Source organism: Ctenopharyngodon idella, chromosome 5, assembly GCF_019924925.1.
Source record: "Ctenopharyngodon idella isolate HZGC_01 chromosome 5, HZGC01, whole genome shotgun sequence".
Taxonomy (NCBI): Eukaryota; Metazoa; Chordata; class Actinopteri; order Cypriniformes; family Xenocyprididae; genus Ctenopharyngodon; species Ctenopharyngodon idella.
The window spans coordinates 31,194,902-31,210,282 of record NC_067224.1 but is presented as its reverse complement, the minus strand read 5'-3'; the positions used below and the strand labels follow the sequence as shown (position 1 = coordinate 31,210,282).

General features: G+C 38.3%; 1 protein-coding gene across 1 annotated transcript; it reads right to left on the bottom strand.

The window, feature by feature from the left end:
- Window positions 1–1,786: 1,786 nt before the first annotated feature.
- On the bottom strand, window positions 1,787–15,159 carry LOC127512397 (myosin heavy chain, fast skeletal muscle-like). The gene is made up of 41 exons (XM_051893246.1): window positions 15,058–15,159; window positions 14,896–14,935; window positions 13,287–13,501; window positions 13,050–13,193; window positions 12,809–12,965; window positions 12,675–12,702; window positions 12,391–12,496; window positions 12,148–12,240; window positions 11,964–12,027; window positions 11,772–11,870; window positions 11,587–11,690; window positions 11,364–11,502; window positions 10,982–11,100; window positions 10,744–10,893; window positions 10,488–10,658; window positions 10,096–10,396; window positions 9,945–10,009; window positions 9,766–9,853; window positions 9,100–9,217; window positions 8,892–9,015; window positions 8,652–8,788; window positions 8,303–8,558; window positions 7,970–8,212; window positions 7,687–7,863; window positions 7,230–7,375; window positions 7,053–7,143; window positions 6,576–6,965; window positions 5,489–5,615; window positions 5,102–5,220; window positions 4,819–5,015; window positions 4,552–4,735; window positions 4,285–4,450; window positions 4,033–4,157; window positions 3,623–3,931; window positions 3,298–3,501; window positions 3,090–3,215; window positions 2,830–3,000; window positions 2,632–2,736; window positions 2,409–2,504; window positions 2,119–2,250; window positions 1,787–1,903 (listed from the first exon to the last, which is right to left on the bottom strand). Exons 1-41 carry the CDS (start codon window positions 15,154–15,156, stop codon window positions 1,889–1,891), a joined length of 5,940 nt encoding a protein of 1,979 aa, XP_051749206.1. The 5' UTR covers window positions 15,157–15,159; the 3' UTR covers window positions 1,787–1,888.
- Between the last annotated feature and the right edge of the window lie 222 nt (window positions 15,160–15,381).

Genomic DNA, 15,381 nt, shown 5'->3' with positions numbered 1-15,381 from the left:
ATTGAAATTAAATGAAAGCATGCTTTTGGTGCATAAGATTGCGGCGTAAACGGTAGCTCAGGTAGGTCAAACAACATGCAGAGAAGTGTTAGGATAATACAACATCAGCATTCAGACGGCATTCTGCACTCATTTGAAACTGACCTAGGACATCCTATGACATAAAATTAATCTAAATTTAATGTAAATGTGGTGAATTCAAATGACTTTGACTGTAGCCACCGGGGTGGCAGTGGCTCCGGGGCTTGGGCCCATCATCACTGCTTGCAGATAGATTTACATTTATAATAATTCCCTTACGCCTTAACCCACCCTTAAACCTACCCACACCACCTAACCTGTCCCTAACTTGACCCGTATCCCACCTCAATAGCAGCAGAAGTGTTTTGCAGTACAATATGAACACACTAAGTACATCGATCTTACTTTTTTTATGTTAGTACACAGTAGTTAAGGCCACCTAATATAAAGTGGGACCAATATTTCTTTCATATTGCAGAGCAACTAGATGTGCAAAGTGAGAGAGATTCAGGGAAAGATGAAACAGACAGCAAAAGCTTTTTCTTTTTTCTTTTTTCTTTTTTTTTTAAGTATCACCAAATTCAAACAACTCAAAGAGCCATTCCTGATGTATTCAATTCAAAAGATGGCACAAACAGAAAATGGCTGACATACAATGAAATTAATCACTCCCTGTTCTGCTTAGTATGTTTGCATTTGCAAGAACTTCAGGCAGTGACAGTGCATTTGTCAAAGGAGGTATGCAGGTTTGGAAACATGCCCATCAGAGAATACAGGAACATGAGAGAAGCAAGATCCATAGAGAAGCCTTTTTTTTCTCAGAGCCAGCAAAGAAGACATCCATATCCTTCTGACTGATAAGCAAATGACTGTTCATCAAGACCAAGTCAGAAAGAGGAGGCAGGTCATGGAACGTGTGATTGATTATAGTGAAAATTATTGGTAAGTGTAGGCTATAATGTGATCATATTTTCTTGACCTAGTAAGAACTCTAGCAACTGCATTTTGGTCTAATTGTAGCTTTTTATTGAGAATGCAGGACCAGCTAGTAATGCATTACAGTAATCTAATCTAACTTTTCTTCATCAGAAACAGATAACATGTTCCGTAGCTTTTACAATCTCCATCAGGGCTTCGAGCTCACTCCAGGAATGGTTATACTTCTGGGCACTGTTCAGGGATGTTTCTAATTAGTACATTTGTGCTGTGGTGAGCTGGGCATCACTGCACACATTTGTGAGATATTATAGACTGGATGTGACTGAGCCATCTCTGGATCATTCAGTGCTTGGTGTGTGAGCGGTGCGTGATATGTCTGTAGAGGCTTAATTGTACTAACTGGAAGGCTGGTTCACAGAACACTGCAGTAGTCCAGTTTTAAGCTTTACAGTATATTCAGATAGGTACTGTATGGTCTGATTTTTGTAATGGTGTTAAGTGTTAATTTGAATAGCATTGAGGTTTAACTGTTTAAGACTCAGAATACTATTAAACTGCAATGTTGAGTAGAGTATTTTCTAAAATTGTTTGAGGAAGATAACATCAATCCAGGGTGGAAACTTTATAGCAGAAATGTTTGTGTGAATGCATTCAGTGAAGATAAGTATTACATTTTATGGAAACTTTTTAACTTTTATGGAACCTTTAAGAGTTCAAATTTGAGAGATTCAAGACACTCAAGACACTCTTGATAATCAGCACTCTTATGATGTGAACAATAAGTGTATCTTGCTGAGAAAAAATAAAAAAAAAATCACACAAAGTCTTCTTATTTGTTGAAATATAAAGGTTTATTAAGAAAGGTACTTTTACACTAAACATCCATATTATATGACTTCAGTAAATGCTCCTTTCAAGTTTTAAAGATTCATTCTTCTTTGACCTGGGAAAGAAGGAAGGGGCAAACAGCCTTATTAACAAAAATGTGCTCCAGTTTACATAATGAAGATAATACAGGTGTGCAAATGTCATACAGGACAAGTAACATCAGCAAAATGCAATTATCATAGTTCCACTATACTTCTGCTAAGAGGTAGTTCATGTATTTGGATAAACAATTTGAATAAAAAAAAAAAAAACTCATCTACTCAGTCTAACCTTTCCAGCATCACGGCTCTTAACTCTGAGCTTGTTGACCTGAGACTCAGAAATGTCAGCACGCTCCTCAGCCTCTTCCAGCTCATGCTGCACCTTCCTCAACTTGGACAGGTAACCATTGGCTTGCTCCTCCTAAAGTTTAAAAAAAAAAAAAAAATATATATATATATATATATATATATATGGTTCATGTGTATATATATATATATATATATGGTTCATGTATCATCAAATTAGCATTCAAATATAAATATTTACAGTGTCAAAATGTTCTATTAGGTTTTACATACCGCCTCTTCAGACTGCCTCTTGTAGGCTTTGACCTTCAGCTGCAGTTTGTCAACCAGATCCTGGAGTCTGGCGACGTTCTTCTTGTCCTCGTCAGTCTTCAAAAAAATACACATATTTACTAGGTTAAGTCTTGATCCTTTACTAAAAAATAGGTATTGTCAGTACATACAATATTATACGGACTCTTTTGTCTGAACAAACTTATGAGGAATATAGTCATACCTGATAAGTGAGTTCTTTCACTCTCCTCTCATATTTGCGGACACCCTTAACAGCATCAGCTCCACGTCTCTGCTCTGCTTCAATTTCAGTCTCAAGCTCACGAACCTATAGCAGAGATTATTTTTAATCAAACAATTCATTCATAATCTATCATAACATACTTCACATTGCCCACATCATAACTTTAAAGAGACTTACTCTGGACTCCAGTTTCTGGAGTTGTTTCTTTCCTCCCTTCATGGCCAGATTCTCAGCCTCATCCAGACGGTGCTGCAGGTCCTTCACTGAGACCTCCAGATTCTTCTTCATCCTCTCAAGGTGAGAACTGGTGTCCTGCTCTTTCTTGAGCTCTTCTGCCATCAATGCAGCCTTTTGCGTGAATGCAGAAATTCATTAGATCCACATTTTTTAAGTACACACGTGTCTTGGTGAAGCATTTGGCTGCTACTATTACTCACATCAGTAATGGCCTTCTTGGCCTTCTCCTCTGCATTTCTGGCTTCCTGTACAGTGTCATCAACTTCACTCTGGACATGAATAAGGTCAGCCTCAAGCTTCTTCTTGGTGTTCAGGAGGCTTGTGTTCTACAAAATGATAGGCAACAGTATGAACATTTTGAATGATGCTCTCAATTTCCTTAATTTCAGGGAAACAATATGCACTTACCTGAGAGTGCAGCAGCCCAACACGCTCACTGATATCCACCAGCTCTTGTTCAGCCACTTTGCGGCCTCTCTCTGTCTGCTCTAGAGCAGCTCTCAGCTCCTCAATCTCAGACTGCATCAGAGTGTTTCTGCGCTCCACCATGGCCACCTGCTCCTTCATGTCTTCCTGTCCTCTCACAGCATCATCAAGGTGCAGTTGGGCATCCTGAACACAATAAAAGCTTTACAATGAGCTTTTGATGTGCTTTCTTTTGGGCTTTACATAACACATGTTAGATTATAAAAAATATATTAATACATCCCAAAGTCAAAAAGAAGTCACATACCTTGAGTTGTCCCTGAACGTTCCTGAGCTGTTTCTGGGCCTCAGCAGCCTGGCGATTGGCATGGCTCAGCTGAATCTCCATCTCATTAAGGTCTCCCTCCATCTTCTTCTTGATTCTCAGAGCATCATTCCTGCTCCTAACTTCAGAGTCCAGAGTGCTCTGCATGGATTCAATGACTCTCTGGCTGTTCCTCTTGATCTGCTCCATCTCCTCATCCTTCTCTGCAAGCTTCCTGTCAATCTCACTTTTGACCTGGTTTAGCTCAAGCTGGACACGAAGAATCTTGGACTCCTCATGCTCCAGGGTGCCCTATAAAATATAAAAAATGCATTTTTGAAAATGAAAATATATATTAACAACATAGTATAATGGTTCTAGCAAGAATTCCATATTGATCTTCAGATACTTACTTCAGCCTCTTCCAGGGCGGTCTGAATCTCTGCCTTCTCAGTCTCCACTGTCTTCTTGGCTTTTTCCAGCTCATGGATGCCTTTCCCAGTCTCACTTAACTGCTCTGTCAGATCTGAAATCTCCTCTATAGAAAGAAAAAAATATATCATCTTTATCATAACAAACATTAATCATATGTGCTTACTTTTTAATGCTCACTGAGAATTAGAACATTAAAAAATTTTTTCCTAATTTAACAGTTTCATTCTTACGCTGCAGATTCTTGTTCTCTCTCTTGAGGGTCTCCAGTTGATCCAGACTTTCTTCATAGGAGTTCTTCATCTTGAACAGCTCAGTGCTGAGTGAACGAGCCTCTTTCTGGGCACCTTCCAGCTCTGCCTGACCTTCCTCATATTTCTGCTTCCATTCTGCCAGGACCTTTAGTGGAGATATTTCAGGTTTGTTTAAAAAAAATGATGAACAAAGACCATTCCAGCAATACTTTCCAAAGAGAATATCATATGACTAAAATTGTTTACCTTGTCAAAGTTCTTCTGTTTCTTGTCAAGGTTAGCAGCCAAACCATTGGCTCTCTCCACATCAATCATGAGGTCCTCCACCTCAGCTTGGAGTCTCTGTTTGGTCTTCTCCAGAGATGCACATTTGGAGTTCACTGCCTCAACTTGTTCCTCTGCATCTTGCAGACGCTGAGCCAGCTTCTTCCTGTTAAGTAATACACATGATTCTGAATTCTAATCTAAAATATAGCTGTGAGAATTGGGAATATTATTCAATAATATACATACTTGGACTCTTCAAGCTCCTCAGTGCGCTGAATGGCATCAGTTTCATATTTGGTTCTCCATTGAGCAACCTCGCTGTTGGCCTTTGACATTCCCCGCTGCAGCTCAGCCTTTGCCTCCTGCTCTTCCTCAAACTGCTCACGGAGCAGGTCACAGTCATGACGGGATGATTGCACAGCATGGGCCAGTGCGTTCTTAGCCTAGGAGACAAAGTCACATAATATTAGCTAGTCTCTGCATTATAGTAATGGACAAGTATGTGTATGTATTGATTATGCTGTATTACCTTAACCTCCTCTTCAATATGCCTCTTAAGCTCCTCAATTTGCTGAGTGAAAGCTTGTTTGCCTCTGGTGAGCTGAGAAACTAGAGCTTCCTTCTCCTCCAGCTGACGGCCAAATTCACCTGTATAGTTTCAGATTCACTGTGTCAGATTGTGCTATGTCTCTATTAGTTCATTTCAAAACAAATGGATGTAAGATTTTATCAGTCAACATTAAAAAATAGTCCTCTAATAAGACTTTGTTACAGTCAGAAATTCACTGGTGAACAATCATAATACACTATTTTTGTTAATTTTTTTTTTTTTATGATTATTGTTAATTATTGAGATTAATTACTTTTGATATAATATTGATTTGTTCATGATTGGTCACAATTTGTCATTAGTTACCATTTTCAGTTTGAAATCTTGCTCTTTGAGCACTGAGATCATTTATCTGGCGAATGTTCTCGTCATTCTTGGACTTAATTTCACTAAGTTGGTCCTCAAGTGTGCGGCACATCTTCTCAAGATTGCCCTGTAAATACAAAAGTCATTAAATATTTGAAAAAACTTGTTGTTATATTCTTGTTATATGTGATCCGTACTGGCAAAATGAGTCATAATGAGCACATTTTCAAAAATGAGTTATTGTTATAATCTCTATTAAAAAAAACTTCAAAATGATGTATGATTTTTTAGAAACAGACAAAAAACGACTTAGCTACACCTATTTGAAGTCGATAGAGTCAGCAAAGTCAATTTTGAGAAAAGTTTTAAAGTTTTCTGAAGGTTCCAAAACAAAATCACCTAGCAAGCATACCTTAAAATCCTTGGTAATACCACCAAATTTGGCACACACCAAGTCAAAACCCACATCTATCGGAAAAATATAAATTTAACTTTTTTTTCCATGATACCACAATTGTTTGATTAACATTAATGAGACAGACAGCCTCTATATTAAGACCTACTGTCTACAGCGTATATATTAAGACCACACTGATCTAATATAATGTTACACATCAGATGTTTTTCCCCAACAGTTAACCAAACATTCACTTAAGACTTAACAGATAATGTTTGCGTGAATACACGCCAAGACAGATAATTTGAAATACTGTAAATCTGTGTACATGTGTATGCGCAGTCTGAGAGGCATCTTTGTGCTCATGCTTTGGATCTGTCAGTCAGCGCAAGTAAGATCATTTTGCATGAGTTTGAAAATCACATTTCATTGGTTCAAACTCATGCAATCAAGAATTCGCTATGATTAGTCACAAAGTTGGAATGCTCCACTTTACAACAATACCATACTTGTGCTGAGGGGAAGTACCAGTCGTCAAGAAGCCAGCAAAGGAAAAACTTGTAAAAACCTCAAATTCGACCTAAATCGACATTTTTCACTTGTTTTGCCTATAGCTCGTAATTAGCCTGTGCGCATTCCGACTCATTTTGCAAGTACGGGTCACATATATTCTTCAGAATATTTCCCAACCTTTGCTTTGGCAACAGCTTCCATGTTGCTGGAAAGATCATCAATCTCCATTTTGTATTCACTCTTCTCCTTCTCAAGCTTCTGCTTGACACGCTGCAGGTTGTCAATTTGCTCTCCCAGCTCGGCCACACTGTCTGCCTGCTTCTTACGGAGGGCAGCAGCTGTAGCTTCATGCTGGAGGGTGGACTCTTCAAGATCACGACGCAGCTTCTGGAATTCAGCTTCACGCTTCTTATTCATCTCGATCTGAGCAGAATTGGCTCCTCCAGCCTCCTCAAGCCTCTCACTGATCTCCTCAAGTTCCCTGGAGAGATCAGCTCTCTGTTTCTCAACCTTGGCACGAGCAGCACGCTCAGCCTCAATCTCTTCCTCCAGTTCCTCAATGCGAGCCTATGGTGGAAAATAGTTCAGTAGATTTTGGATGATAATGTATTTGATAATAATGATCATAATGTTTAAAAAAAAATCTCAAAATACCTGAAGCTCCTTGATCTTCTTTTGGAGTTGAGCACCCAGAGATTGTTCATCTTCTATCTTGCTAAGCAGCTGGCTTGTTTCAAAGTCTTTCCTGTGGGTGTTCAAAAATAAGTAGTTTGTAAAACTACACTACAATAAAAGTTTTCAATGTTTTCAAAGACTTTATGCTTTAATTACTTTTTTATTTTCTCATCAGATTGCTGCTTTTCATTCTCCAGGTCCATGACGGACTCTTGTGATAATTTCAGGTCTCCTTCAAGCTTTCTCTTGGCTCTCTCCAGGTCCATGCGGAGCTTCTTCTCTTGTTCAAGGGAACCCTCAAGCTACAGGGAAATGATATATAAAATATGTGAGGGCTCTGAGCTTGGAGTTTGGCCCGAACCTATAGAACTCCCCCCGGTTGTGATAGGAATGGTTAGAACTAGAAGTGAGGAGATGGGGTGGTGGAGGAATGCTGATAAACTGTTAATGAACAGAGGTAAGTATGCTGTATATATACCTCTTATCGTTAATGGAGTTGATTAACTGAATGCGCTCCTCTCATGTTAATTAGGTTAATTATCTGAACGTGCTTCTCCCGAACTTTTGTTAATAAAACATAATTTAATATAATTAATTTACATAATCAACTCACATCATCAACTTGCTGCTCAAGCTTTGTCTTGGATTTGGTCAAGGTGTTGACTTTGTCCTCCTCGGCCTGAAGATCATCCAGTGTCTGCTGATGTGCCTCTTGGAGGGCTTTCTTCTCCTTCGTAAGCTTGGCAAGGCTCTCATCCTGAGATGTCATTTCCTCAGTCAAGTTCTTGACCTGTGTGATTTTTTGTTTCAAGTGAGGTTATATTTTACAATTTATATTCTATATTAATATATAAGACAGAGATTAAATCTAATTTTAAACCAACTCAGTCTCCAACCTTATTCTCAGTGGCATGTTTCTCCTTCTCCACTTTAGCCAAGGTGAGCTCCAGGTCATCAATGTCTTTCTTCAGCTCAGAGCACTCATCCTCCAGTTTCCTCTTTTTGGCTGTCAGTTCAGCATTGATTTCTTCCTCATCCTCCAGTCTTTCAGTTGTCTCTTTGAGTTTACCTTCAAGCTGGATTTTGCTCTTGATCAGGCTCTCACACCTCTCCTCAGCATCTGAGAGATTCTCAGTTTCCTGTTAGTAAAATAGAGTGCTATTTCATTGGAAACCACATTGCTCATTTTAATGGAACCAAAATCGGTTAATTCAGATAAAAATACTCACAGATGCTACTTGCAGCTGCAGATCATTTTTCTCTTGCAGCAGTGATACCATCTTCTCTTCAAGCTCCTTCTTTTTGGCTTCAGACTTAGCCAAAGCCTCTTTGGTTTTTTCAAATTCCTCTTTCATGCCTGACAGCTCCTTCTCAGTCTCGGCACTCTTCAGCAGAGGCTTAATCTTGTAGTAAACTTTCATCCATGGCCAGTGTTTGACATTCATGAATGAGCGGATGTTGTATTGGATAGTGTAAATGGACTCCCTGTGAAAAATTCATCATTAAATGGCATAATCATCATTATTTACTGTTTACACAGTTATCATTGATGTCACCTTTACTCATGACAATACTGACCTCCTCTCCGTCATTTTCACATACTCCTTCCTCATCACGTAGCCACGGCAGAGAGCCTGAGTCATTGTGACCAGAGTAGCCAGTTTCTCATCACGCATCTCCTCAAGAGTACCCAGAAGACCAGCTTTGAAGAACACCTAAATTTATGTAAAACAATAAATCAACAGATATTGATTTAACCTGTATAGGCTAAATTATCATAATCAGTGAATCTTTGAAAGTTCGCTGCTGAATATGAACCTTTGTGTGTCCAAATCTGTACTCCTCATGATCAATGTCGATGGATCCCAGGAGTTTCTCACTAGCCTTCTTGTTATCCATAAACTGTCCTTCAGGAATAACACCAGCATTCAGCACCTTGTATCTGTGGAAAATAGATCAAAATACTTCATGTCTTTTAATTAGGAGCCTCCTATAGGAAATGGTATTTTCATGTGGTCTAATTTACCTCTGCTTAAAGTCACCATATTGGATTCTGCTGGGGAAGCCCTTTCTGCAGATTCTGATACCCTCCAGTACACCATTACACCTCAGCTGGTGGATAACCAGGAAGTTCTCCATGAGACCTTTAACAAACAGTTTACACCATGAACTTGGTAAATTAACTTCATCATATATATTGAGTGCCAGAATTTCTGTCATGACTACTCTCGGAGTGTTTGGCATGGTATTGGGTTTGACAATGTTGTATGTTTGGTCTTGGAAGAATAGATCTGCTACACTGCTGCTGCTGCTTTTATTGCTGCTGCTGCTGCTGCTGCTGAGCAAGTACAGGACTTGCTACTGCCAATACATACACGGCACGCTGCTGTGAGCAAGTAAGAGATGCTGCTGCTGTACAATATAGCGTACATGAATTACCCCCAGCAGATCAGCTACAGGTGGAGCTGGGGAAGGTGGAGGGTTTCTGAAGCGCTGCTAAGGCAATGCTACTAAAATATTTTGAAGGTTGAGTATGCAAGTTCATTGGCTGCTGATACAGCAGGAACCAATCAGCTGAGCCCTATAGATAATGATGTGATTACGAGCAGGTTGATTTAAAGGACCTATTAGCCTACGCCATCTAGAGTTTCATGGAAGAACTTTGTATATCTTAAGCCTTTTAATACTTTACCTGGAGTCTTGGATTCATTAGGAATCAGACAGCGCACAAAGTGAGGGTGAGTGCTCCTCAAGTTGGTCATGAGTTTGCCCAAGTTCTCCTGTGGAGAATAGAAAAGGGTTGGCATGCTTTGTATTTCATTTTGTTCCTCAAGTACAGGAATATTGCTGTGATGTCATCTTTATACATACCCTGAACTGAGAGGACACAGTCTGCATGGATCCACCCTTCTTCTTGCCGCCCTTTTTAGTAGTATCTATTGAGATACAAATATAAAGCAACATGTATAAATGCAAAAACAAGAAAAAAAGTTTGGGTAAATTGTTTTTTTGTTTTCTTTACCTTCAACAACAGCTGGGTAAAGAGAAGCCAGCAGTTTGTTAGAAGACTTCTGGTACAGCTGCAGAACAGATTCATTCAGTGGATCCTTGTTCTTGTCCAACCAGCCAGTGATGTTGTAGTCCACAGTTCCAGCGTAGTGAACCAGGGAGAAGTGGGCTTCAGCCTTGCCTTTGGCAGGCTTTGGTTTCTGGAAAGCATTGTTTTTGCCAAGATGCTGATCATACAGCTTGTTCTTGAAGGAAGTGTCTGAAGCCTTGGGGAACATGCACTCCTCTTCAAGGATGGAGAAGATACCCATGGGCTGTTTATAAAAGAATGTTGCTTATTACAAAAAAATATGACATTTTGAGAATAGACAATGGAAATGAATAAATTCATAAACCATTAAAAACCTTCTCAATGAGCTCAATGCAAGAAGCCAAGTCCATGCCGAAATCAATGAACTCCCAAACAATGCCCTCCTTCTTGTACTCCTCTTGTTCCAGCACAAACATGTGGTGGTTGAAAAACTGTTGCAGTTTCTCATTGGTGAAGTTGATGCACAGCTGCTCCATGCTGTTGTACTGGAGGAAAAAATAACAGAAACATTTACTGACTTCTGTATATGATTCAATTTGACATAAAAAGAAATAAAATAATCATTCTTACATCAAAGATCTCAAAGCCAGCAATATCCAGCACACCAATGTAGAAATTTCTTTGTTGTTTTGTGTCCAACATCTGGTTGATACGAATGACCATCCACAAGAACATCCTCTCATAGATAGATTTGCCCAAGGCGCTAACAGAGTTGTACACCTGTAGAATAGATATTTAATTCTGCTTCTGCAATAATTAGCCAGATTTTTTGATTGAACACATGGACATGCTGGAAATGTTACTATACCTGTGCCACAGTCTGGCCTTTGGTCACAAACTCATTTCCAACCTTGACTCTGGGGTAGCACAAACCCTTTAGCATTTCAGCAGAGTTCAAACCCAGAAGGTAGGCGATTTTGTCAGCCTCTGTTAAATACATTTTAAAATAAATTGTCTTAGCTCTATAGAGTCTTTTGTGTATGTGTAAAATTATAATAAATCAGGCACCAGGTATTTTTACTTTTATTTTTAGATTTATTGATATGCACAGCAATGCACACTTCTAATTTATATTTACACTAAACATTTTACACACAGTCGACGCAGCTATTACTATTTTAAAGCCCAGGATAAAACAGAAGCATTAAGACTGGTCTCAAGATATACTGCAAAAAGCACACAGGTCTCACCCTCTGTGCCATCAGGCTCAGCCTGCTCCTCACGCTGCTTCTGCTTAAACTTCATGTTACCATGATGAAGCACAGCTCCAGTGAACTTGTAGATGCCCATTTTCTCCTCATTACTAAAGCCGAGAATGTCAATAGCACTCTGTAAATTACAGAGAAGAATGAGATTTATGATTTGCCATTTTTATATAGAATAATTCAATATATTCAAACAGCAATGATTCACATCAGTAGCATCCAGCTCCTCTTTATCATCAATGCTGGCCACTGTGATCTGACCCTGACTGCACATGGGGAAGTCATAGGGGTTGGTGGTGAGGAGTGTCATTTCTGTAAAATACACAGATTTTTAAAAGAGTATCTTACAATATTATCTGGCATTGAAATATTGAATGAAATATGTGCACCTACCAATCAGCTCAGGCTTATGGTTGGTCATCATCTGGTAGAAGATGTGGTAGCCTCTCTCATCTGGAAGCTGGAATGACACTCTAGACTTCTCCAGCAGATCTGTTGAGAGAATGTACTTGAGTCACAGTCATCTGAAGAGTCACAGACAAAGACAAATGTGCAGGATGGATCAATGAAATCATGTCCACCTACATGTCTCAATGTCAGCACTAGCCAGTTTTCCAGTTGTACCGAAGTGAATTCTGATAAATTTACCCTGTTTAAAACAAAATAGCATAATACATAAAAAAATAATAATCTCTTTATAGAAAACTCTGCATAGAAAAATCTAACACAACTGCCCATCTGTACTGTAAATAAATAGTGGTTAACTTACAAAACGAGAGGAGTTGTCATTTCTCACAGTCTTGGCATTACCATAAGCCTCAAGCAGAGGGTTGGCAGCAATGATCTGGTCCTCAAGAGAGCCCTGAGATGTTTGAAGGGTTTTCAGTTGTTTAATATTTCATGTCTAAAGACTGTTCGCAGGCATTTCACAAATTCACATATCATATAGTTTGTGTAAATCAACATCTTTCAAAATAATATATATCACATAGTTTTGTATCGCATACAGTACCTTTATCTTACCCTCCTTCTTCTTTTCACCACCTGATACCGCAACTGTGGCAAAGTACTGGATGACACGTTTGGTGTTCACAGTCTTTCCAGCACCGGATTCTCCACTGGTTTATGAGAGATTAGAAAACAGAAGATAAAAGACATGTAGACTTTTCAAAGCATATTCAGAAGTTCATTTCTAAATACTTTTTTGTAAATATATTTCCATAAAGATTTGCCATCTACATTATATTTTCAATTTTTAATTTTTGTCATGGTCTGAGATTAAATGAAAATACTTACGTAATTAGGACAGACTGGTTTTCTCTATCTGTTGATTGTAATTTGTGAAATATCCAGTAAATACTTCTCATATTAACAGCATCATCTAATTCACCTTAAAGAATTCTATATAATTCAATACCATAATGTCTTACCAGTCTGCATAAACTGATAGGCGTTGTCAGAGACAGAGAAGATGTGGGGTGGGGCCTCCATACGCTTTTTGCCTCTGTAAGCAGTCACCACTTCTGGATCATACACTGGGAGCATCTTGTAGGGGTTCACAGTTGCGCAGAAGAGTCCAGAGTAGGTCTGAAATGAGTAGAGAAGTGGTCAGATTGCTACAACACAGACAAAATGAACTTAAATGCTTTTTTATGTTGTTTCAGAACCTACGTAGATCATCCATGCAGCATAACGCTCTTTGAGGTTATACAGCACAGAGGCTTCATTGAGATGGGTCATCATGGCCATGTCCTCAATCTTGTCATACTTGGGAGGATTCATTGGGTAGACATCTTCTTCCTTAGCAACTCTCTCCTATAAATTTGATAAACTAGATATTAGATATAAAAGAAAACAATGTAATAATAATTTAATGAGCATCTACATGAAATGGAAATTAAAACTCACCTCCTGAGTGTCAAGCAAAACAACTGTGACTTTGTTACCATCTTTGCTCTTGATTGTTCCCTTGAGGTACAACTCTTTGACATCAGCCACATAGCAGGCAGTCTTGGCATCAAATGGTTTGCTCTGAGCCTCGATTCTCTCCCTCTCAGGCTTACGAAGGTAAATGGCAGCCTTGCCATATGCGGCCATCTCCGCGTCCGTACTCATGGTGGCGGCTTACTAAAGAGAGAAAAGATAAAATTATCCATTAAAAATCATTCATATATATTTCATGTAACAATAAAGGCAATACGTATGAAATGAAACACATGAATAGTGTTACGAAAGAGACATATTCCTAAGTTTAGGCTTACACATGAATACAGACACATAAAACAATACTAGATAAACATTTAGATAGCAAGCAAGAAGCAGGTAAGGGGCCCATTGAAGGCAAAAATGTTGACTGAATACGTCTTTCTGGTGATGAAACTGATATACTGTTGTCAGGGGACAGCACACAGTACAATATGAATTGTGGTATATATGAAGTTTCAGTTCAATACAGAGATTCTCACTGTCGATTATGAGTCTCACTTGAGGACTTTCTGCTCGAGCATCCTCCGGCTACGAGTATGAATGGAACAGACATTAAATTACATGTGAGTACTAATGCTCACAATACCCTATTTTGGGTAAAAAGAGGAAATATAATACCTCTCTCTAAAGAGAGTTTTTCTCCACTGTAGATAAGTGTACTAGAGTTTTTTTTTCTCTCAGTGGATGCATAAGATTTCCTGACAAAAATTAAGAAATTACTGTCAAAGATTTTTTATCATAATAATTTAATATTTTATGATGAAATTTAGACCTTTATATATTTATGCAAATGCCATCATGGATTATGATAGCAGCACTGCATGCCAATTTTGAATTTAATTGAATTTAATCAGACCAACAGTTCTATAGTTAGAGCCAATTTCATGTTTTGCTCTATTATACCATAATCAATTGGCCCTTTCCCATTTCATTTTCTGTTTCAAAAGAAATGTGTCAAATTTGGTGAAAATATTTCTTTTAATTTAAGAGTTATGGCCACTTATATGCACATAAATAGTTGACATACATATATAGAGTATACCATGACAGAAATTTAGGTCATAGGAAGCAATCGATTCAGAATGAGTTTTGTTGTTTCTTACAGTTTTAAAGTTATTAGCATGATTGCAAGTATGGACAGTTTGTGATGCTATAGGGGGTTTGAGTTAGAGACTCCACATTTGCAGTGTTTCATGTTCAGACTGTCCTCTAAGTTTGTGCCAAATTTGTATAACTTTCCCACAAGCGGTTCTGTGGGCTCTTATAGACTCAAAAGTGGAAGATAACAGAATATAATAACACAATAAAAAAAACCAACAAGGTGCCTATGCTTGGCCCCTAAAAATACAGTAAATAAAGGGTCAATGGGACCCAGTCCTTAAATTAATCGTACTAAAACATTTAAACATATTTCTTTGTAAATAAATTACACAAGTTTTTAAAAGCAGAATGCTTCACCAGTTTTCATCTATGATACAGACTATAACAACTGTTTTCCTCTACCCTAATCCACACATTGAATCAAACTCACTTGCCTTTTGTCCTTGAGACCAGATGAAATTTTCACTACCCTTGAATTAAAAAAAAAAAAAAAAAAAAAAAATCAATTCATTAAAATGTATTAATATAAATAAAAATACAATTACTTTAAGTACAGATACATAAGTGAGTCACAGTCAGCACAGGCTCTTACCACTGGATGGAACTTCTGAGGTCTTCTCTGCATCTCTTCTGGTCTATCCTCTTGGCTTTTATAGAGGTTGTTCATGCACACCAAGCAGAATCTATACATGGGCATACATTCTGATTTATGATGAGCTTTCTTGACCCACTATTAGAAATTTATGGACAGACACACAGACATCCTATTCTGATGGAATCAGTCATAATTCAAACCTTTATTGCTTAAATATTTCTCTGACTACTGTACAGCTAAGGTCACAGCTTCCATCTCAAAGTTCATGTGTTATTATTTATTTTTAGTCTATTAATAACATATGACACACACTGAAGTAAA

What these genes read in the sequence shown, in the direction of transcription:
- LOC127512397 (XM_051893246.1), bottom strand. Translation starts at nt 15,156, where the DNA reads ATGTATAGATTCTGCTTGGTGTGCATGAACAACCTCTATAAAAGCCAA. An exon ending in TTGAGCAGCAAGTTGATGAT is followed by an intron (nt 7,376 to 7,686) that starts GTGAGTTGATTA and finishes ATTTCCCTGTAG; the next exon opens with CTTGAGGGTTCCCTTGAACA. An exon ending in CCGCCCTGGAAGAGGCTGAA is followed by an intron (nt 3,932 to 4,032) that starts GTAAGTATCTGA and finishes TATATTTTATAG; the next exon opens with GGCACCCTGGAGCATGAGGA.